The sequence below is a fragment of the Trachinotus anak genome, unplaced genomic scaffold (genome assembly GCF_046630095.1).
Source record: "Trachinotus anak isolate AG129_WGS33_773 ecotype Australia unplaced genomic scaffold, CSIRO_AGI_Tana_v1 ptg000008l, whole genome shotgun sequence".
NCBI classification, from domain to species: Eukaryota; Metazoa; Chordata; class Actinopteri; order Carangiformes; family Carangidae; genus Trachinotus; species Trachinotus anak.
This window is the reverse complement of record NW_027273859.1, coordinates 24,494,103-24,518,986: the sequence shown is the minus strand read 5'-3', so window position 1 is coordinate 24,518,986 and position 24,884 is coordinate 24,494,103. Positions and strand designations below refer to the sequence as shown.

Genomic DNA, 24,884 nt, shown 5'->3' with positions numbered 1-24,884 from the left:
CATCTAAAAGAAATTGTATTTGATATCTTCATGCCACAATCCCGCAGCAGCTGCCTGCTTTGAGATAAAAAAAATGTCAAGCAATGTCTGGAAATAATAAGAATCCGAGGAAAGTATGACAACAGATGATGCTAAACATACATCACAGTTGGCTCGGTTTGTGTTTGAATAGAAGGGGGTTGTCTGATGACTACTGGTACATTCATTACCATAATAATCATTACCAAGAGACAAAGATAATTTTTTGTTATGTTCAGATTATATTCAGCTATTGTACTGTAAAGCTCGACTGCCAGTTTTGCGCAGGGTAAGACAAACGCAACGTAGGAATTTTATTTTCCAAAGCAGCAGAGACGATGAGGCGGAGACAGGTTGGTCTCTGTAGACACACTGCGTCCAATTGTGAATGAGCTGCAGCTGTGTGGGCGATCTCTGGGGGAAGCAAGCTCAGTGAAGACAAGATGGTCATTTTCATGGGGACATGACGGACCCTTGTATAAATATATTAATTTATATATATTAAATGAATATGTACTTAAGAAACAACAGCTGGTGAAGACCCAGATTTATATTTCTTAGCCAAATGGGTGTAAATTCTGTGCAGTTCACCATGAAACAACTCCCATGTGGCTTTGACAAACCTTGGATACATTTTTTTGGCTTGCTTGCATAATCTTTAATAAAGTTTAATCTTCATCAAAATTAGGGCTGAACAATTACAAAAAAAAAAAAATCATACTGCAATCATTTGGCAAATGTTGCCGTAGCAATACGAGTTCAGTTGGAGTTTCATCTGATTTTCAGCTGATTTAGATACTGTATACCTGAAGTGCCAGGTTTTAGATCAAAGAAAGAAAAACCATCTATCTGGTTTTCACTGGTTTTCAGATCAATGGTGAAAATAAAAATCAAGTGCTTTCTATTCCAGTAATTATTTGCTGAGAGGTGCATCAGAGAGGCCCAAATGCCTCCAAGCTGTTTGACTTACTGGCAAAGAATTACCTCTGAATAACAACATTTATGACTTAAAAGTCATGACACAAGTGATTCCAAACTGATCCATGACCACTCGTTTATCATGGTTGTAAAGGTGAAGAGTGGGAGTGAACATAGTGTAGAATAGTACGATCATGTCCTTGGTTCACTTGTTCTTAGCAGCAGTCTGCAGTTTTCAGGTCACTGAAATTCTGGATAACATTTTTTTCACAGGTTACCAGTCAGAGAAGATGATGTACTGATAAATTCTCTTGGGAACATGTGATTTTTTTTTTTTCTTTCAGATATTCACTATTCAAGGATGCACAGGGATACCTTGTGTAGTTTCTCCCTACATCCTTTGTTTGTAATTTTAACCTTAAAAAAAGTCACAGAAACATGTTTGCACATCTCCTTAGAAAATGACTTTTAGGTCTAACTTTCACAGATTTAAGTTATGAAACTATTGCAGTAAATAGGGAGATGTTCTTTAGCATTGCGGTATCCATCCCCCCTCCCCCCGGGATCACGCAGCAACAGCACCACAACAGTATTTACATTGGCTTCTCAAGAGATGAGGAGATATAAGAGATCATGAAAAAAACCTCTTGAAAAAGGTTGTGAGACTATAAATCTTACACCTCCGTGTCTTTGACCATCTACTCATTATTATTTCTGTGGATGGACAATTGTACTATTTCGCCACTTCTCCTTTTTTCACAGTCTCCCTCTCTCTCTCTCTCTCTATCTCTCTTTTGACGAACATGACCACATCAGCGCGGTTATGAAACTCATATTCCTCTGATTTAATTAATGCTATTGTCCCTCCTTTCCCACATCTTTGTATGCTCTTGCAGTGGCAGCTGGCAGATTTCTCTGGCCTTAATGGCCTCATCTCAGGGTTAATGAGGGCCTGTCTCAGACCCCAACACCCGGCAGGATCCCCTCATTAGAGCACAGATCGAACTGTGGTAGGGGCCCTTGGCGCCACAGGAATCACATATTATTTTATATGCTATCTGCTTCACCTGTGGTCTTTGCCCAGGGTCCAGGATTGCTTTGCGAATTAGTGTTAATATACCACAGAAAGGTTGTGAGAGGTTATGCGCCGATGTTACACAGCCAGTTATGTGGATGGTGGGTTGAAGAGGGGAAACAGGTTCCCCTGTGTCATTCTATTGGCACCCACAGTGTAGGTGGCATTGTACATGGTGGGGTCAAAAATTAATAGGTACTAGGGGCACAAATGCACTTGAAAGTTCATGAAACGACTGTGAAATTAAAAAAATAGGGTAAGAAAATGCCACTCGTAATTAGGAGTGTCCTTTTTTACATTTCATCCCATTCACACTTTCATTCATTTATCTTTCAAATAGTCTTGATATAATTTGTTCCCACCTGTGGTCCCCTGCAGGTGATCTACAACATAAAAGCCTGTGGTCCAGTCATTTTTTTCAAATGTAATTTCAAAATATTTAGTGAGTTTTTTTTCAGAAACAACCTCAGCCTGATTTAGAAGAATACTGTCTAAGACAAGAACAAACAAGATAAACAAGATTGATAAAATTTAAAAAATGACTGATAAATAAAGGCTGGAAGATGAAGGGAACATGTAACTGTTAGCTTATGTCGCCAGTTCACAATGGTAGGAATTTAAGAAATGTTGGTGTGTTATGATTCAAAATAAGTAATCCAGTCATGCAGCTAAGATCAGGATTTTTTCTTTGCAGCTTCAGGGGTTCAGGAAACTGCCACGTACCAGGCACAGGTGCAGTCAATGGGTCATCAGTTCAACTAAGTAGGAAGAAGAAGTGCAACAACACCATAGGCACATTAGTATTCAGTCATACTGAACCCACTGAAATCACTGTAGCATACACTAAAACTTTATAAATCCCATATGAAGCGATAAAACTCCACACCTGTTCACAGAATAGATGTTCCCAAAAAGTTTTTTTTTTTTTAAATATGGCAAAGATATTACATCTTCCATCAGGTTACTCACCATGAAGGTCCACAAACAGACTTGTTCTGACTGAACCCAGGTGTGGCTTTAGATCATGTTCTACCACCAATTACATCAGGACAACACATCCATACATATATGAATCTATATTGCTCAAGAGATTGCTCCACATAGTTTAATAGTAGGTGTGGAAAACAGGCTTCCACAAAGGAAAGTCACTAGAAATAAACAACATTTTCATAATGACAATCACTAGCAAGATTTAGACATTACAAAGAAAGTTTAATATTAGAATATTTTTTAAATATTATAGTCTTTATTTAGTCTTTAGGTACCTATTTTGGGTGGCTGTGGCTCAGGAGGTAAAGTGGGTTGTCCACAGAGGGTTGATGGTTCGATCCCCGCCTTCTCCAGTCCGCATGTCGAAGTGTCCTTGGGCAAGGCACTGATGGCTGTTCTATTAGTGTATGAGTGTGTGTGAATGGTAGAAGCGCTCCCTGTGTAGATGTAAGTGCTCTATGACTGTGTGTGTGAATAGTTGAATGTGGCTTACATTATAAAGCGCTTTGATTGGTCAATCAGACTAGAAAGGTGCTATATAAGCAGTCCATTTACCATCACATCATTATGGTTATATATCCAGTTTGTCTCCCTGTGAAAGAGCTTCCACTCCCAGAGGTTGTACCAAGCAACACTGTCAGGATGCTACAGATCAAAAATGGATCATTCACACTTTATTAGGGCAACAAAGAACCAAAACACTGTTTAAAAACCTGATTAATGGAGCAAAAAATTAAGAAAAGAAAAAAATACATAGGCTCACCAGAGACCTACTTTATCTGCATTGTTTACTAATTTATTTTCTCATTTATTTCTGAATCCATTCTCCTTGCTTGTAGGAATGAGGGCAACCCTTTACTTCAAATCGAAGTTGAACCTACATCAGATGTGAGTCCTCCTTTTGATCTCTGAGTGATGCTTTTGAGTGTGTGTGAATATCCGTTTTTTTCCATTCAATAACAACGTTGTTTTACTTCTCCCCATTTTTGTCAGTGTGAAATTACTTGTGAATCCGAATGAAGGCAAAATAGCTTTGGCCGTCACTTGTCACAGTCATTTGCATTGTTCTCTCATTTAAGACAATTTGGCTCGGCTCTCCGAGGAGCCCCCAGGTAAAGTTATGCCTCAGACGCAGCAAGAAGGAAACTTCACAGATCGTCATCGCCGTTCCTTTAACAGTGATGTATTCTGAGAAAATGTGATGCATATTGCCTTGAATAATAATCCAGCAGGCATCTTTGAATAGGTCATTTTCACTTCTGCGCTGCATTATATTTAAAATCAAATCAGAATAAATCAGCCACCTTCTACCCCTGGCTGCTTTCCTTTTTCATAACTCAACATTTTTGTGTGTAACGGCCTAAACAGCAGTCAGTATTTCTAATGCACACAGCTTCACAGAAATTACATGTGATTCTTTATAGAGGCAACACATAAATATATTTGTATTTTGTACAATATTTTGTACAATATTTTCAAACACGTCAGAGCTAAATACATTAATTTATGGAGTATAGACAACATATCTTATCTGCGCAACTTTGGAGATCAAGTGAAGATATTGAATCTGAAACAGCAATGTATAAAAATGATATGACACCACAAGTTACAGTAGATACACAAGTATGTGCACTACATGAAGAGCTTTTCTTCCCTCTGAAACTCCTACTTAATATAGTTTGGAGGTTTAAGAAGATTATAATCCTCAAGCTGCTGAATGACATTTGCATGAAAATAAGAATTTGAGATCTTGGTAGATTATTTTGACACCATCTCTTTGTGTTGCATAACAACCTTTTTTTAATCACCACAGTTGTAAATCTGTGTAAATGTGAAATGTAGGCCAACAGCCACCAAAAAAACAGTTTGTCTCAACACAGAATGAGGAAGGCAACGACGAGGACTCCGGCGACGAGTTCGAGGAGATGAACTTGTCTCTCCTGTCGGCTCGCAACTTCCCACGCAAGGCCAGCCAGACCAGCATCTTCCTGCAGGAGTGGGACATCCCGTTCGAGCAGCTGGAGATCGGGGAGATGATCGGTAAGGGACGCTTCGGCAAGGTGTTCCACGGACGCTGGCACGGCGAGGTCGCCATCCGCTTGATAGACATCGAGCGAGACAACGAGGACCAGCTCAAGGCATTCAAGCGCGAGGTGATGGCCTACCGCAACACTCGGCACGAGAATGTGGTGCTGTTCATGGGGGCCTGCATGAGTCCACCACATCTGGCCATTATCACCAGGTAAACATACAGATGTTGTGAGATGTTGTGTTGTTGGCCAACAGAAACCAACTTCACAGGTGCTGTAGATAGAAGTTGCTGTGTTGTCTTATCTCATAGTGATAGGTTTAATGTCGAGAACAACTGTTGCACTACCCTGGCAAAAAGTTAGTTGACGAACAAGCTTTATTTAGTTTATACTGTCTTCTAATCCTTATAATATTCTGCAGTTTGACTGTAAGAAAACAACATACATCAAAAACACCATGAACAAATGGAAAACTAAATGTCAAGGTTCCTCACCCCAGTGTGCAATGACTTTTCTGAGTATACTTTATACTTTCATACTCAAATCCTGCTTATGTAATATGGCATTGGAGCTTTGAAGAATTTGCTGAATGGTACACAAAAACCACAATAAAGATGAGAGCCAATATAATGTAAAGAATCAATAAAAGCACATATAACCATTACAAAATGCGAGGCATTAACTACAATTATAAAAAAGCTGTATATTGTGAGTTTATTTGAATGTATGCTGTTGACCAACCATACCAACAGTACCAACAGGATAAAATATATGTAAACAACCAAAACCATATTTGAAATGTAAAAAATATAAAGCCATCTACAGCAGTATGATATGATGTGCAAATCCATACTACATTTTAAGTGTGGATAAAGCTTAGCCTAGAGGCTATCACTGCTTAGTGTATGTCAACACCATAAACCATACACAAAAGTATGTATTTATCTAAAGCATTGAAACTGTTTTCCAGTGTCAAAAAATTGCCAAACATTTCTAATTTGAAGAAGAAAGGGATGAAAAATATGCAGAATAAACACATTATTATATTATTCCTTTCTGAGCAAAGACGCTCCTGAAAGTTAACATCAAAGCCCAGTGGTTCTGCAGCTGCTCGGCCTCCAGAGTCGTCCCTTCTCCGCAGGGAGTCATTGTCCCCCCCTTTGAGACAGTGAGTTTAGAGTGGCTGACAGTGAAGCAAGCAGAGGGTTATGATGATTAGAACTGGCTGCTACTGTTGTTGAATGGATGAACCACCCACACCTCACAGCAATGGTGTATCTGTCTTGACTACAGCCTATGACAGCAGATAATACAGCGTACTGGTTCGGCGCCCACTTGCATGAACAACTCTAATTATTTCATGGATTAATGCTCAAATATTTTGCAGCAAGTGTTTTTTCACTTCTAACAATGAAGACAAGGCTGTGTTCCTGTTAAAGACCATAATAAGAAATACTCTCTGGTTTAATTAATTGGTACAGCTAATAACGTTCAAAAGGAAATAGTTTGGATATTTGCCACTCTCTCTCTGTCATCTACACAGGCTTTGAACAAAGCCTGTTCAGTAAAATAATAATTTACTCTTTTGTTTCCTCTCCTTTCTTTTTTTTGTTTTCGAATAAATTTGCTTTTTTTCTTTTCTTTTATTCTCAAAGCTAATGTTCTCCATTCCCATCACATTCACAGTGGTGGTAAATGTATTTTAAATAACTGATTGACTGATTGATTGGGGCGGTTGATTGCAGGTGATGCCAGCTGAAATTGTGTATGCAGGGGAGCTGGCTGCGTCTCAGAAATCTTTCCTGCAGTGCTGATTGATGAAAGTAATAGAAAACGTCAGTACAACAGGTGGCTCTGTCATCCACCAATACTCTGTTTCATATATTAGACAGTAATACAAGTAACAAAAAAAGGAGTGTGAAAACGTGTGATCATTATCATACTCTTGCAGCACAAAGTACAACATGACAAAACTGTAAAATTAAAAATTAACAGAGGTTTATTGTTTGTTTTTTTTAAGGATGATTTTTAGGCTGCATTAATCGTAATAACAAATATTGATTGTTTCTTTTTTCTTCGATAATTTCATTTGTCACAAGTGACTGTGGATTGATTTTACTGAGAATACAGATCACAGGGTCATCTGTGGGGCTGCTCCTGGGTTTTTGCACATGTACATGGGTGTAGGTTTTGTTTTGGGGGGAGGAAACCTGAGCATCAAACACTTTATTTCCTGCATTCTGGTGATTTTTTTTAATGCAACAATTTGTAACAATTCATGGTGTAAATATATTTATTTATGTAAACAAAAACAAAAAATTTTGTCAATTTAAAACACAGATGAATATAATTCAGTAAGGCTCTCAAATTCAAATGTCCCACACTGTCAACAAACCGCGTGCTGCCATTCTTTTGACTCATCGGACGGCTGCTGCACAGCTGGTGCTGGATTAGCTTGTCTGCTGCTATCTTAGCTAACTAGCAAGCTTTTACCCGTAGGTAACATTGCCTTAAGATTAGTTAGCAAACTGGCAAACAAACCTCTAAAAATACACTCAAGATCATAACCCAGTGGTACATGACTTGCATAGTTTTGAGACTCGTATGCTTTTCCCTTCTGGCTTCACCATAATTAAACCTGAGAAGTGGAGACCCTGTGCCACTGCAGTGTGTGTGTGTGTGTGTGTGTGTGTGTGTGTGTGTGTGTGTGTGTGTGTGTGTGTGTGTGTGTGAGTGTGTGATTCAGTGGTGTCATCATTCATATTTATTCATTTTTGGAGCAAAAGAATTCCCAGCTGACCTGATAGCTGAATGGTTAGGGCGCAAACCATGTGGGCACAAGTGCTCTGCTGAGTCTCAGCTGGACGGGCTCTTTCATGTCTTGCATGTCATTCCCCTACTTTCTGTCCCATTTCCTGTCGCTCTCAACTGTCCTATAAGTAAAGGCTGATTTACTTTTAAAATTTTTATTTACTTATTTATTTTATTTAAAAGAGGTTTCTTCCTGTTAAAAGGGAGTTTTTCCTCCCCCCTGTTGCCAAGCGCTTGCTCTTTGTGGGAACTGTTGGGTTTTTCTCTGTAACAAAGTAAGGTTTTGACCTTACCCTGTAAAGTGCCTTGAGATAATGTATATTATGATTTGGCGCTATACAAATAAAATTGAATGGAATTGAATTGAATTGAATTGAATTGAAAAGAATCCCAGTGCTGAAAAGAAAAGAAGCACCAGGGGGGCAAATGCATTTATTCTAAATACTGAGGGCCAGGTATCCCCTGCACCCCCCTTGAAATCTACATCTGTGTACATGTACATGACATATTTACCCTGCCTCAAAGCAGAGCACACTCTGTTTGTCTGAGGTACAGAGGTAACTGTTGTCATAGTACGTTCTTTATGTAAAGGTTTCAACTGACGTGACACTTAAGCCATAAGCTGCATCTCTGTGTTGAAAAGACCCAGAGGGAGGAGAGCTACTAAAAATGCGGCTGCTGTCAAGTGGTTGTTGCAAATGAATATGCATGAAGTGTTGGCTTCAGGTCCTTTGTTGGTCACCTGTGTGGCACAGTCAGGGTTGAGGGGCTTCTGGTGTGAGGCAGGGGGTGGTTGTAGAGCTGTCTATTAACGCGGCGTCGTGATGGCAGCCCTCCAGAAATATGACACCACCCCCGCAAACCGCAGTGTAACAGCTTCCCCCTGGCACCTGTGAATTATCGGGCCCATGTTTCAGTTCAGATTGATGACATTTTATCCTATAACAGCGTCTCAAACAGCACTAACTCACTAACACCTGTGAACTTCAGGGTAAGACTGTGTTTTGGATCAAAGTAGCAAAAACACATTGAACATTTTAAAAGATGATTGGTTTGATGAAGTGAGCGGAGCAATGTGTGAAAACGAAGGGTCACCAAGAGAGAAAAGCTTGAAAAGCTAAAACACTTAAAACTTTGGAAGTATACTCTGAAACCAGGAGCTGTTAACTCTGATATTTGCTAATATTTTGTATTTGTACGTGGGTGGGAACTGAGAGACAAGTGTTGGTGAAAGAGAAATCATTAGAGGCATCTTGCATTGTTATGTCGTGTTTACGTCATATTGTACAGACCTAGTTGTAATTACAAAGGCTTTTTAACAGCTACAATATCTCCCACTTGCCGAAAAGAGTCCACAAAATGCTGCTAAAACACCGCTGCTAACAGTTCAGTGTAAATAGAATGTATTACCAACACTAATACAAATGATATATATAGCCTTAAAACACATGTTCTTATCTGGTTCAATATGTTAACAAATTGTTACACCTATGTATAACTTAAAAAGAGATGCTAATTTAAACCCGAATCCCACATTAAGGGTGTGGTTGAAACCATGTTTAAACAATGTGTGAGTGTTGCTAGAGGGGGGCGTTCTCATTCCTGCCATTCTTCCTCCATGCCTGCATTAGCAAGAAAAACAGATAAAATACCTAACGGAAGTTAATTTGCACCTTCCAACAACAAGGCAGACTGTGCTTAACATAAGACACAAAAACGCCCGAAGACAAGATATTTAAAGAAAAACATGAGGCAATATAAAAAGATGCATTTGAATATGATTTAAAATAAAATAGGGGCTAAATTATGCTAAAACCAAATCGAATAAACCGAAGAATCAGGATTAAAGTGGTTTTACAGTGCAGTGCGAGATATGAATGGATTGTCCCAAATTGAATTTATTAAAAGGTGGTGAAACACAAAAGCTTTAGGCAACATTCAAGCTCAGTTTGATGTTGCAAAGTATTCAATTTTCTAGGATGGTACAGATCACCATCAACACCTGATATTTTGGCAACTGTGGGAAATGAGAAAATCACTATACAATGGTACAATAGATTGGACAATAGTAAATGATGATAAGTGATCACCTTGCTTTTATGGGCTGGCTTTCGTCAGTAAAAAAAAAAAAGATTACATACACAGTCACTTAAAGTGAGTCATCTTTGTGTTTTTTCTTTTTTCTTCTCTCAGCTTGTGTAAAGGCAGGACACTTTATTCTGTGGTGCGGGACGCCAAGGTTGTGCTGGATGTTAACAAGACCCGACAGATCGCACAAGAGATGGTCAAGGTAAAACAAACTCAACAGTGACTCTCCAGAACACCTCAGCAGTGCACATCATATTACAGAAAAGTCACATCTCTCTCTGTCCTCAGGGGATGGGCTACCTCCACGCTAAAGGGATCTTACACAAAGACATGAAGTCCAAGAACGTGTTTTATGACAACGGGAAAGTCGTCATTACCGACTTTGGACTCTTCACCATATCTGGGGTTCTGCAAGCTGGCAGGTAATCATGTGCAGTCCACATCAGAGACAGGAGAACTGTTTTTCAGCATGTGTAATGCACCAATTCGTCTCTGAAACAGGCTGACATTGTTGACGCACATGGTACAGGGACAACAAAATTCAGTGGATGTTGTTAGTGGATACATATTTACAAAAAGACAATATGTCAGTAATGAAAAAACAGTCAACTTACATATTCTAACACCAGTTTGTTGTTACTACTTTTGGTTTAAGCCTATTTGATTATCATAAACAAACAGCACTAAACTAAAAAAAGGTTTGGATCCTCTGGCTGATGTCACTGAATATCTGCTTTGTTGCTATATGGACTTTAAAAAGAATATATAAAAATTTAAATAATACTAACTTTTTAAACAATCAGTTGTGTTAGCTTTACTTGGCTCTGGTCAATTGTTGTTAGTCCGCATTTTTGGCTGGACCGCAACACACAACACAGTCCAACTGACTGACTGTCGACTGGGCACATGGGAGAAGTTTGCTTTCTGGCAGAAAAGGTTTTCTGTCAGGAAGGCAAAACTAACCAAGTAGCTTTGGTGCCTTCACCTAACCAAACAGCGACTGAAATCTGGAAATAAAAATAAAGAAAAAACTGAAAACAATAAGTAACACATTTCAAAAATCAAACAGGACATGAACCCCAGTCTCCTCAGTGAACGTTGTACGTCTGACCATCCACCACAGAGGTCTCCTTCTGAATATAGTCTTCGTTGGTCTTTATGGTACCATCTGCCAAAAAAAGCACTTCTTGCTCCCTGGCAAAATGACTTGGCACAAACAAGCAGTGTTGAGAGTCACATCTTTGACAAACCTTAGCTACTTTCTGTAGAAAAGCATTGCCAGTATTGCCCCACGAGTGCAAGGTTGGGATTTCCCTCCGTAGACACACCGCTCTGCTGAGCTTTTAACTTTCTCTCTTGAGTTATCATTTTACGAGTTAATACAGCCGAAATCACAGCACAGCCGTTATTTTTAACTTATGTGGGTGCTGGTTAACATGTCGTCTTAATGGGCTGGGTTTTAGTCACTATTTAAAATGTGTTCCGTTGTCTGACAACAGAAACACAAAAACATGTAAATGAGAACAGCTTTATTTGGGAATTTGGTTTTATTAAACTACTAAATATGTGAGCACAGAGCGTAGGAGAGGAGCAAACAGATGAGGGGCTGACACTAGGCAGAATGCAAACAGCCTACGACGAGATCCAGCCATGTACTATGTTCTGACCTCATCTTGTTACCGTTGTTCTTCAAAGCAACTATAGCATCAACAGGAGGCAATTATATAGCAACGTCCCCCTTTCTGACAGGAAACAATATGGAAAAATGAACTTCAATAATAAGTCTGTGCTGTACATCTGACATGTCTCATTTACATGAGTGTGCTCCTGTAACTTAAACTGGTGTAAATTATGTGAAAACTGTTCTGCCTCTCTCTCTCTCTCTCTCTCTCTCTCTCTCTCTCTCTCTCTCTCTCTCTCTCTCTCTCTCTCTCTCTCTCTCTCCCCTCTCTTCTGTCCATCTTTACTGTTGCCATGGTAGAAATTCCCACTTCTCCACTCAAGAACATGAACAGTGCTGAAGAGAGGTGTTCAAGAGAGGGAGAGACGAGTTACCAGGTCAATTATGAGCAGCGAAATTCAGTGGTGGCTGACAGTACAGAGTGCAAACAGAAATATCATAGAAAGAAAACAGGGAGCCACTGGTAATAATCAAAATGCTATAAATTGGCTCTTACTGAACTAACAAATAGAGTGAATTTTCTGTAATTTACCATGTCATGGCTGAGCACACCAGTAATCACATATTGTATTCACTCAAGATTGACCTCATGATGCCAAGACTGTCATCAACCTCTTCCAGTGGTGGTAGTGAGAGCTTTTTGGAAACGAACCAGCGAGAGCAGCGCAGTGAGCTGTCTGAATACACCCACAACATCTACAGGCAGCGCTTCAGCACAGCAGGACTGTATGAACAGTGATATTTTCCCTCATATACTTACCAGATCATTTCACTAAATTAGTCTAAAATGTTACGGTGGTTTACAAATCATACTGTTATTAATTAGATTTGAGTGAGCTACCGTGTCCAATCAGAAAAAGTTAAGACAACTGTTTCTCAAGTGAAGAACATCGCTGCAAGGTGTGAGATGGTGGGAGAGGAAGAATTTAACACACAGTTTCATGCTCTGTCTATAAATCCTGCACATTATTGGCATGCGTGTACTGTTACTTTATTGTTAGTACATTATGAGAAATTGTCTCATTTGCTTTCCTGCTGAGATTTAGATGATAAGATTAATAACCACTGTCACATCTGTGCATCAATATGGAGCTAGAGCTAAGAGTTAATTAGCGTAGCTTAGCATAAAGTCTGGAAACAGCTAGACAGTCTCTGTCCAAAGGTCAAACATCTGCCTACCAACATCACTGAAGCCCAATAATTAACATGTTGTATTTTGTTTGTTGTTGCTTAGCAACATCATTACCACAACAAGACTCCGGTCTCTGTGCCCACGTGCTGTTTACCAGGAAATAATTAGCCTACAGGATGTAATTCCCAGAAAAAACAACTACTCATTTTTAAGTAGTTTTTTTGAGTGTAGCTGTTGGAGGTGGATGTGGCTGGACAGTCTAGACAGAACCAGAGTAACTGTTCCTCCCTGTTTCCAGTCATTGTGCTAAGCTAAGCTAACTGGCTGGTGGTGATAGCCTCTCATTTCTATTAATGAATGAATAGGCTTCTTTAAGCTTAATCCTAATGTTGATGTCGTGGCTTTTATTTTAGTTTGTTTTCAAGTATTTATTTCACTTTCTTGATTGAAGTTGATTGTTCAGTTGATGAGAGGTCAGTGGTCCCTCAAAAGTGAATGAGCTGTTTCAGCTTGACTACAACTAACATCACCTTTTTGTAGTTCTGACTATCAAGCCTATCGACTATGATTAAATTTATCCAACAACATATCAACTAACTAACAGAAGCAAGAACAATCAAGATAACACGAGCATCCAACACTAAATAAGATTAAAAAGAATAGTGAAAAACAAAACAAAATAAAACCAGGGTTATGGATGGATATTTCTAATTAGTCAGGGGATTAGTGTGAGCTAAATATGTCTTTGCTCGCACTTTTTTGAAACAATAACTGAAAAGCAACGTCATCTGTGACAATATACTGTAACATCTTGAGATCTTGGCAGCATGATACAGCAGATCAGTAAACCCTGACAAGCCTCAATCTCCCCTTTCTCTCGTCCTACAGCCGGAGAGAAGACAAACTGAGGATCCCCAATGGCTGGCTGTGTCACTTGGCACCAGAAATCATCCAGCAGCTCTCTCCGGACACAGAGGAGGACAAGCTTCCCTTCTCCAAACAGTCAGATGTCTTTGCTTTTGGGTGAGTGTTTCTATTCTGAGTGACAGAAAGGGTTTACAAACCCCAAATATGTGTGTAAATTCAACAAATTCTTGGTTTTAAAGAGCAGTGTCCCCAAAAATCCACATTACGTGACAAAGACACAAATCTCATTAATTAATGGTTTTCAGATCTCATTATAGATACAGATTTTCACTTCTTATTATACAAAGACAGAGATAATCTAATAATCTGTGATATTTTAAAGAACAATGTTGCCTCCGTTAGAGTCAAACTTCAGATGTCCAACCTCTAACTATTTAATAAGAACATGATTAACAATTTTAAAAGTTAATTGCTCAAAAATTATCTGATTTTGACATATACTCCTCTTAGTCCCATGTACCTGATTATGGCGGAGATCCCGTATTCCCAATAGGCAGCTGGAAGACGTATTGTAGAGACTGATTGGCGTAGATCAAGAGCCCATTGGTAAGAGATTGGTTCTGCAGGAGAAGGTTTGGAAGCTCAGTTGAATGAATAATACAAACCCAGAGGTAGTTACCTTGAATGTTAAACTGATTGCAAAGTTGCAGGAGGAGGGAAAACCGTGTGAATGGCGAGGAGCCAAGAGACGTCAACTGACTGATTAAGCAGAAGATGTGACTCAATGAGTAGAGGAGAAAGATCTACAGATGAAGTGGTTCTTCCCCTGATTGAACCTGTGTAGATGCAATCGTATAGAAGGGTTTACTTTTGGGTTTTCATGCACCTGGTGTCTGGTTTGAGTGTTTACCAGGTGACGTTTCAGATGCACAGGAGGTGCTGGAGTTTTATATTCAGGGCAACAACAACTCACATCCAAGGAAAAGGACATTGCATGGGTCAGTCCTGAGCTGCATAGCTTTTGCAGAGTGCTGAGGGCTAAAGGGAGAAAAACAAATGGACCAGATAATTGGTAACCTGGTGCCAAAACTTAGGTACTATGAACAGTGGTTGCCATTATGTGTCAGGCATGTTACATTTTCAGGTTAGATTAAATGATACCTTAGACTCTTTTTGAATTTTCTAAGTGACTCCATCTTGATTGCCTTTCAACTGTACTGCTGTCCTTATGACTTTGAGTTTGCTGACAAATTCTGATTTAAAATAGCACCACTCTTGTATGCCCTCAAGCTTTGTTTTGTGTTGTAGCTGGAATAGAGTACGTCCAGGTGTTTCAATTTCTTGCCACACTGAAACATCAAAATCCCACTTACTTTTCCGGATATCTTATGGATCTTTGATCTTATAACCTCCACTTATAACCTTTACAAAAATACTGGAATTGTAGCTCTTCCCATTCAGAGCAGTGATAGTGAGTTTGTAGTAATTCAAGTCTACCAAATATTGAGAACACTTATGTCCAATGCAAGTATTTGATCCAAATGCCAAGCTTTCAGTCTTCTTATCTAACTCTTGGCAAGAAAGCAGATAAGGTGATTTCCCAATGATATGTTTGCCAAGCAAACATATTGTCTGTTAATATTAATATTCCAATAATTATTGATCAAGTAAATACATTGATTGGTGTATTACAACAAAGCTTTCTCTTTCTGATTGTCTCTGATTCTTATCTTTTCGCAAACCTGTCCAAAGCATAACAAGCATTCTATTACCTTGAATCTCATTTGCCATATATGTGATATTTGACACATGTTGAATAAAAATCATTTTCTCAATCAATTCCTTTACGTTATTGCATACAGATTACTCTCAAAGCAAGGTATCCTCCCTCTCCTCCTTAAAAGCCCATTTTTGTATTTGTCCTAAGTTGATTAAAACTCCCCACGGCTCCTGCTCTTCCTCTACTGCCATTACTGATTCGTTTGTGGGCGTGGACCCTGCTCTGTTGACTCCTAACGCAATTGCATTTTCAGATGTTCCCCCATATGGAGGTTTTGTCACTATATTATTTTAAAGGGAAGAGTGCAGTGCTGGCGCACAATGTCCAGCTGCTCTGTTAGCCCTTGTGTTACCTAGAGGTGACCCCCATGGCTGTTTTAAATATTCATCAACAATCAGACGTCATTTCCCCCTCCCTACTACTGACGAAGAGCTATTTTTATACTACTCAAACTTGACATGCGGGAGGAGAGTAAAAACGACTGCTTGCACAGGGAGGGTGAGGAAGAGCAGTAATTAAAAAAGTGTTATTTCTTTAACTTCTTTAACTTAAATTTCTTCAAAACTTGAGGCTTAATGCAACATTCATTCACAAAAAGTGTTTGCATAGATCATAATCCAGCTGTACAGACACATCATCTACAACTGACAACTGATCAAAATTTGCCTGGTTGTGTTAGTACTGACTGGGATGTGAACCCCCCCATAGGTGTGTTTTGAAGACGATGGTATTATTCTCTTGACTAGATCATCCAAAGACCTGACCCGCTCTCTTCCTCTGTCCCCCCCAGCACCATCTGGTACGAGCTACATGCACGTGAGTGGCCTTACAAAAGTCAGCCAGCGGAGGTGATCATATGGCAGATTGGCAGCGGGATGAAGCCCAACCTCGCCCAAACAGGAATGGGAAAGGAGATATCAGTAAGGGTTTTATTTTTTTTTTTGCTTCTTAATTTGTCACAGTTCACTCCTTGAATCTTAGCCTCATTTTGCTCAAACACGTTCCGAAAAATTTGCTTTGCATGATAAAGGTAACAACCAATCTGGGGCTGGATTCACACAAGAGCTCTTTAGTGGAACTTAATACCCAGTGACAAATGAAGTTTTTAGAGGAATGCTCATAAGTGAATTTCTAATGAAAAAAAAAAGAAAACTTTCTGAAAAGGACAATTAGAAACTTTTCAGCCACCATTATGAAATTTTGCATTGTGGTTATAATATGCATGGAAAGGTATTTTTACAGGCTAGAATTATAATTAAAGCTAGATTAAACTAAGAGGCAGTGGTAACAAAATGTATTAGTTAAAGAATTAATTTCAGTTTATTAAAAAACACTGGCATGAAATTCTGTCCTTATAAAATTACTCTTACAAAGATTGTCAGGTTGGAGTCAATCTTGCGCCTCTCCCCTTTTGGTATTGGCCTTTCTTGTCTTTGCAATGCAGAGTGCAACATGGTATGACTGCTTAGCTGCCTTAAGTTCCCCTCGCTAAACTCTTCCACCCCTCTCTCCTCTCCTTGAAACACCTCCAGTCTCCATTTGGACTCATCTGGGGGTTTAACTGCTAAGTCAGTATGCTTAGTCTCTAAGTGGCTGCCAATCTTTGCAGCACACATGCAAAGGTCACATTTCATATTAGCAAGCTTTTTTGTCATGGTTTGCCCTGACGGACACTTTATGCACAGTTCTGAGCTTTGTTGGACTCTTTGTTTGGACTTGTGCTTCTTTTCCTCTTTTATTTTGAAATCACTTCCCTTGTGTGCCTCAAGTGAAGTTACTTCCTGTCTTTGTCCCATTTGCCTCCTTGTTGATTGTCTGCCCCGCCCTAACGTGTTTCACCTGTGTTCAATTGCTCTTGCCTACAACTGTATTTAAGTCTCTGTCTTCCCCTTTGTCTTTGTCGGTTTGTCTGTTACACTTGGGTTACTGGGATACTTGGATTTGTGATGTTTCCCTGTGTCTCTTACTCCCGTGCTCCCTGTGTATTTGGATGTCCTAGGTTTCCACCAGTTAGTCAGTTTTGTTATTAAAAGGCCTTTTTCCACAAACCCCACTTCTCAAATTTGGGTGCAGTTTTTCTGTAAACCTGACCCATTTCTTTACAAATCACACACTGAAGCTATGATGGTTTTTTTTTTTTTTTTTTTTTTTTCAGCTGCTGTGGCTGTAACTGCTCATTGTGTTGGTCTATTTTAGTCTATGTTTTTTAAGAAAAGACCCACTTTTAGAGAGTAAATCCAAGAACTTAAACATATCAATTATTCAGTTACTATGCTTTTCTTCTGATCCATCAAGAGGATGGAGAGTGCTGTCTAACAGCTTGGTTTTCCACATACCTCTGTGTTTTCCAGGACATTCTGCTCCTCTGCTGGGCGTACAAGCAGGAAGAGCGGCCCAGCTTCTCCAAGCTGGTAGATTTACTGGAAAAGTTGCCAAAACGGAACCGCCGCCTTTCCCACCCAGGGCACTTCTGGAAGTCAGCTGAGTATGTCAAATGAGTTAGGGACACAAAAACAGCATACAATCAGCAACTATTAAAAAAATCAGCCGCCATAAATCTACATAAATAACCCACCTCTTAAAGAATGCACTGAATCCAAAAGCCAGCCCAGTGATGAAAACTGCCCGTGCTGTGTGTATTTTCATGGAATGTTGGCATGTGTGTGTACAGATAATTGACTGTCCAGCTTCTCAAAGCAGTCGGGACTCATATTTTCTTTGGTTTGATTTAAACCATACTGGATATCTTTCCTTTTTATCTTTTTTGTCTTTTACTATTGACTTGTTCCCTTCATAATATTTGATTTATTTCCTGGATGTATCTTGCTTGTAACTTTCAACTGATCACATCATCCTGGACTTAAAAAACACGTTTGAGAACAAAGTAAAGGTTTTTTTTTTTTTCTTTTTCTTTTCCTCCATGTCTCTTTTGTTTTGAATGAATGTAACTGTTGTACATCACGCATTGTATATTTTCATAACATTGTTTTGCCATTCCTTATGTCTGTCAACTGTGTAGACCATTTTGTCAGTGTTGCCTCATGGTCTCATGTGTGGATGTCCGTACAGGTTACATGTTTGTCTCAAAAGCTTTATTTAACTTAAAATGTCCTCTTATTTACACCGTACCATTTGAATGTGAAGAAGCCAGCGTCTCTGTTTGTGTGGGGATGTGTTGGCACGGTTCTTTGATGGGAGACTGTTCTCTGATCAGCCTGTGGTTTGAATATTGCCTGCAAACATAAGTGAGACGTTTTGAACAATAACAGCCTTTGGAGAAAAGAAGCCGCTGGTCAGACCAGGACTCCCTCACTTGACGCTGTTCTGTGAAATCGCTGACACTTGAAATGTATTTCGTCAACTGTTGCAAAACTAATTACCCTTCAGAAATGCTATCACTGAGCCCCCCCCCAACCCCTAGCTCCCAGAAATAAAAGTCTATTACTTTAAATAACTATTAATATAGATACAGAATATAATAGATAATGATTAAAAAAACTGTAGTCAGTGCAGTTATTTTAAGTTAATTCAATTGACACATGAACTTTGTAGACTCTCAGTGACAAAGTATTGAAAATGACATGTTAGCTTTCTGAGTAGTATATGAAACTGTTTTATGAAATATTTTAAAATGGATTAGAGACCTGTTGCCAACAGGCCTGGATCTGAGGACTAGAAGGATGTGGATCTGTACAGGAAAAAGAAGTTTTGAGATGTTTAAGCTGAGTAATGATGTGACTGTTAGACACACAAAAGCAGAGCATATGACCTTTAAAAAGGCAAACAAAAACTCTGAGAAGTCAAAGTTGACCTCAAGTTTGTTTTTAGCTTTTTAAAATTTGTTCGGAGTTGCTTAAAAGCAGTGTTGTAGTCACTTTGAGCTGGAACTTTTGCCTCATCTTGAATTTTTCTCCACAGAAGCCTTTCGGTTGTTTTCTTTTGCTTTTATTCTTTGCATTTTTTTTGAGAATTGTTATATTTCCAAAACATTTAATCTAACAGGCAACACATTGCAAGTTCAGTTTCTTCAGCCATTTAAGAATTGTCTGAAGAAAAACTCTTTCATATCATTGCTAGCTACCCAAAGAAAAATTCCAATCATTGATGATAAATTACTTTAATTAGTTTACAAATAAGCGGTATGACGGGGTGTTCAGACTGAATGCAAAGTAAGTTCAGAGACAGAGGGGGACGCAAATGCTGGATTCACTCAAGGTGGAGCTAATTAAAGTGAGATTATGCAAGGCTTAAAAAAATTATGACAGATAACTTATACTGCTACATTTAAATAAAATATGAAGCGGAAGTGGAGAAGAGTCACAAACTTACTAAACTGGCTCGAAAACGTCAACGTTTATCTAAAGTTTGTTTGCATTAGCTAGCATTAGCCACCATAAACTATGGTCATATCAAACCAAATAAGACTAGCAGCAAGGGTTCATTTATGGCTAATAAATTCAGCTTTATAAGAGGGAGGACTGTTGCACCTCTAAAATTATATAGTCTTGCTTTAAGACAAAGTAGGTTCGTTCTTATAAAATGTATTTGTTTACTGAGACAAGAGGAAAAGGACAGGCATGGGTGTTGCTAGCTAGCTTAGCTCTTGCTACCATACGGAGGCTAAGTGTATAAATAAAGCAAGGAGCAATTATGCTTTGTATTCAGTCTGAATGAACTTTGGCCATATGTCATTTCCTGCAGCTTTAGGAATTCTGAGTTGTTGTTGTTGTTGTTGTTGTTGTTGTTGTTGTTGTTGTTATATCCATCATTTTCAGATGTTATACAGGGTCCAGTTGAAGCTCTGCGTCTCTATGTATATTTTTACACACTGAACAGAAAATGTTTTGCTTACCTTTCTGATAATTGGCAAGATTTTCATAGTGCAGATTTTTTTTTTTTTTTTTTTTTTTTCCCCATTTTCATTTGGACATTACAGCCTTTGGTTTTCATGAATTTATTTAACAAAACAAACTTTGGTTTTGTGTTGTCATTGACTCAGCCACTCCTGACTACAACACTGCTAAAGAAGTGACTGTATAGGACAGATTAATCTTAAACTTGCCTTCTTGTGTTTATATACTCTAAAGAGTGCATTGACATCTTTGATTATAAAGTTAAATTAACAAGGAAATAGCTTAAATCTGGCTGAACTCTCCCTTTAACATATCAGAAAAGACATATCAGGATACTGAAGACCACCCCAGGCCATTTTCTACTTTATACAATGTAAATCATAATATATTTTAAATGTATGTTTTACAGTTAAAGCAAATCTGAGTCATATCGTCATGATTTGGAAGCTGTGGCATCATTCGAGCTGTATACTGCTTTTGACTCTCTCTAGCCACGTCGAATAGACAGAGACAATCCAATCATGTTAAATAGCCATTTTCCACCTCATTATTTACACATATGCCAGTGTTGGAAAATGCATACAAACAATCTGCTGCTGTTTTTTGGAGTCTGTCTGTCTATTTTGGAATTGATGGGATTCAAATATTGTAAGTGAATCATTTATATTTGTACTGTTTACAACTTTCAAGTGCATGAGATGGACTATCAAAGATTGATTCTTGTTATGAAAAAAAAATCCTTCAACACTATATATAAAAGTATGTGAGCATTTTTCTGATGAACTGTTGTCCATTGAGCAGTTTGATCTCAATACCTAATGAAGTTTTACGTCAGGCTTTGCAAAACTTTTCAACAGCTTTGTTTGAGATTGTTTCAGTACATTTCTAGATTATATAAATGATTTAGACTAGCATTTAAATAAAAAGAGTTACGACCTGTGCACATGCTAGAGTTGACAACCTGACTGGACAACAATCAAAGATCTTACATTAGTGCCAAGTGTACATAACAGATTGTAGACTATGTTTTATCGTCACTTGCCGTAATACCAATATTCCTTGTGAATCTTTTGACTTCTTTCTTTTGAATGTACAAATTGTGTTGTGTTTTTTGGTTGCTTTTGTTTTCTGTTCATTTAAATTTCCTTTCCTCCATTTTCCCTCTACTTGCATAAGCATTGATGCTGTGTCGTTCTTTTCCCCTTGATTCCGTCCTTGTATTGTAGATGATAGCTCCAAAAAGCTTGTATTTAATGATGCCTTATGGTCCATGGCTTAGTGATGAGTAGACTTTGATCACAAGCTCTTTTATTTGCACTCATCCTTTACAAAGTGTATGACAATAAAAAGATGTTTTCATTTTGGATGTTTTCTGTTTCTTTTATGTCATCTTTTACCTTTTACCAATCCTTATCCATATTTTACTTTGGTTGAAATTTTTAACACATCCTCACAGAGCAAATTTGGTGAAGAGTCACAGCTTACAGCCTAAATAATTGTTTCAATCGTTTATTACTCATCAAGTACTTTTCTTATGATGTGATCCTTGTTCTGACTTTAAAAAGGATTGACGGCGCACCTCCGAGTTCTACTTTAAGGGGCTGTAATACTTAACCCAAAATATTTGTATTATTAATCACCTGTAGCCTTGAAAGATGGGTATTAAAAATCGCCTACTTTATTTATTCCCAGAGAGCAGCAGTAGCTTTAAACAGTTTCTACAGCAAAAAAACAAAACAAAACAAAGCAGGAGCATCTTAACCCTCAACATCCAGTTTTCAATTTTAAAGTAGCTTTAAATTAGTTCAAATCAAATAGTTCCACGCTGTCTTTTCTGGGTGTTTATTGAAGCCATAAAATGTTTAATCAAAACTGTATTCTGGTTAAAATTTGGGACAGTGTGTGGCTTCACTGCATCAGTTTGATCGACCCAAAGCCGACTGATGTTCAGTTCATTTCAAAACACATACTTTTTTTGATAAAATATGCCACAATATACATAATATACTGCTTCCCATTGTTGCTTATGCAGTGAGCAAACGACAATGCAAGCAGGCGCTCTGCAGCTCTCTGTGAAACAGTGACCTAAAAAGATAAATTTAGTCTATATTAGCATAGGAATATTCCCAGTCGCCTTTGAGAAAACTTTGTATAAACTGGGGTGCCATCCTCCAGCAGTAAACAAAAAAAAAAACAATTAAATGGAAAAACTCTGTTTCAACTGGTTTCCTTTCAAGAACACCATTTGAAAATAGGTTGAAAAATAAAAATAGTTACACTTACCAGTCCTCAGCAAGCTCTACTAATCAAACTATTATGTTGAGGTTGAGCTCAGAGACATCTCTAGTTGAGGTTTTCTTGTCTATTTCTTCCCTTCCTTTAAAAGTAAATTTCAAAAGAAATCCATTACATCCATGAACTGAGCTTAGGTGGATTCACCATTTAGAAGAGCCTCAACAGTTCCTTTGAAACTAAATTATCCCTCTTAATAATGAACCAGTCTGTACTGATGTTGCATCTAACACAACCTTCCACCCTTTGGTTCTTACAGGGCCTCATAAATGAAACATAAAAAAAAAAAAAAAAAATCAGTAACATGAAATATAGAGGTTGTATAAAATATACAAAGAAATGTGCTTATTTAGACCACAGAAATAATGTAATGTAAATCATGTAATGCAATATAACATCACTATGCAAAATTCAGTAATAATATTGTATTTTATATATTTAATAATATAGTACTTGTACTGTAACCTCCGTGGTATTTAGATATTCCCTCCATAGAAGCAGGTCTGGAGGTGGTCTGGCTTTTTATGTGATCAGATCTCAGCCAGGTGAAAATGCAATATGTACAACATGGCTGCATAAATAAAAAAAAAAAGCCTCCCCAACAAACACGTAGGTAGCAGTAGTTTGCAAGTGTTCCTCTACAGAAGGTGATTTTGTGATCATATCTCAATCTGGAAATTAGTAAAAGGTCAAAGGACATGGGTGTCATTCAGTTTTTTTTATTCACTTTTTGCAAGGGAGGACTTGTTAACCACTGCTACACGTAGCTTTTGCTGGCTTTAGGTTTCCTTCCAACTTGATGGATGGATGTTTTTTTTTTGTTTTTTTTTTTTTTTTAAAGAATGTGGTCAGTGTGCATTTACAACTGGCTGAGATCAAGCCAGGTCCCCTCCAGATGTGTCCATTTACACCTCAGATATGCATTTTTCCTTATCCAGATAAGACTTCCAGATACAATTCATATGTTAACAGTGGGTGTAAATAGGGTGATACCACTGAACAACTCTCTCACCTTGTCACAATCTCTGTATAAAATGTTTATTTTATTTAATTAAGAAAACCATAGTGGTGCCAAGGATATTCAACATGTCCACGTTTTACACTTAAAAATTCGTTTTAAGTCTAAACTGGGAGGAATTAATTTCAGTAAAGCTGTTCAAACACTTCAAATCCCAAGATCTGGTGTATTTCTGTCTATCATTTGTCTCAACTCCTCTGTGAACGAGCTGTTGCTGACGACAGTGTGCACATGTTTTTGTGTATGTTTGATTGTGTGTGTGTGTGTGTGTGTGTGTGTGTGTGTGTATGTGGCATACAGTGTCAGATCTGTGACTCACTGGTTGAAGACAGAGAGTGAGTTAGAGAGGGCAGAGAGCAGGAAAATTGACCGACAAGTAAATGGATAGATGCGAGCTCTACCCATCTGCACAGCCAGTCCTCCTCCGTCTTCTTCTCTACCATCTCCTCTGAAGCCAAGCCTCAGCTGCTGAAGCATAAAAAAATCCACATCACCCAATCTCATGGAGGCTGAAGCCCATCAGACCATGAATGTTTGGTTTCTGTCCAGATTCTTGAAAGTGTTAAAACCTGATAAGATTTAGTGGATTTCTTTAATACATACAGATGCAGAGAGACAAAAAAAAAAAAACATTCCCTGGCTGATTTAAGGATAGGAAGGACAATTCAATTATTTTGCATCATGATGAAATCCAAATTAATGTTACATCAATGAACACTGAAACCATCTGTATAACTCCCTAACAAATATCTGGTGGCTCCACAGGGTCACAAACAGCTGCTCAAGTACTCATGTATAAAACTGTGCTGAGGTCACTTAAGTTCTCAGTATTTATAGATAAAGCTGTGGTTATATAATATTAATTCAGGTAAAATGAAAACAAAAAGAAGAAACCCAAGGATTTTATGAAAACAACTCCATTCAAAATGAAAAAGAAAAGAAAGGACTGAAGTACAGAGAAAAATCTATTGATGGGGATCACATAGAGAAAAAAATCTTTCACAAAGCTAAATATGTTGTAAGTCATTCACAAAACAATTCCTTATGATATTTCTTTATGTTTCTCCTGATGTTTGCATGTGACTTTTGGTTGATACCTTTTTGATAATTTGTCCTCAGCCGCCATTTTTCATTTAATCCATTTTTTGATTATTGTACTCCCTGATTATAAAGGAAATCTAAAAGCAGCAAGGACGCAGGTGATAAAACTGCATTTCTGAATTCTGATGTGTTTTTCCTACCTGTGGTCCCATTCCACTCAGTCTCAGTCAGGTTGCTTAGAGATGATGTTCAAAGCAAAATCCTGGACAATGGAAATTCAATGTTTCATT

The 24,884-nt window shown here is 38.3% G+C and overlaps 1 protein-coding gene and 1 long non-coding RNA gene across 2 annotated transcripts in view; one reads left to right on the top strand and one right to left on the bottom strand.

Annotated features, from left to right (window-relative positions):
* ksr2 (kinase suppressor of ras 2) overlaps positions 1-21,607 on the top strand; it is a 97,571-nt gene extending 75,964 nt beyond the window's left edge. The window contains exons 15-21 of the mRNA XM_071483699.1: positions 3,841-3,889; positions 4,882-5,243; positions 10,036-10,132; positions 10,219-10,352; positions 13,632-13,766; positions 16,181-16,310; positions 17,742-21,607. Coding sequence (XP_071339800.1) covers positions 3,841-3,889; positions 4,882-5,243; positions 10,036-10,132; positions 10,219-10,352; positions 13,632-13,766; positions 16,181-16,310; positions 17,742-17,888 — 1,054 coding nt within the window. The 3' untranslated portion in view covers positions 17,889-21,607. The remainder of the gene's footprint in view (positions 1-3,840; positions 3,890-4,881; positions 5,244-10,035; positions 10,133-10,218; positions 10,353-13,631; positions 13,767-16,180; positions 16,311-17,741) is intronic.
* Positions 13,644-17,865, bottom strand: LOC139624531 (uncharacterized). Its single transcript, XR_011691664.1, has 3 exons — positions 17,727-17,865; positions 14,131-14,230; positions 13,644-13,781 (listed from the first exon to the last, which is right to left on the bottom strand). It is a non-coding gene; the product is annotated as an uncharacterized lncRNA (long non-coding RNA).
* Positions 21,608-24,884: the final 3,277 nt, after the last annotated feature.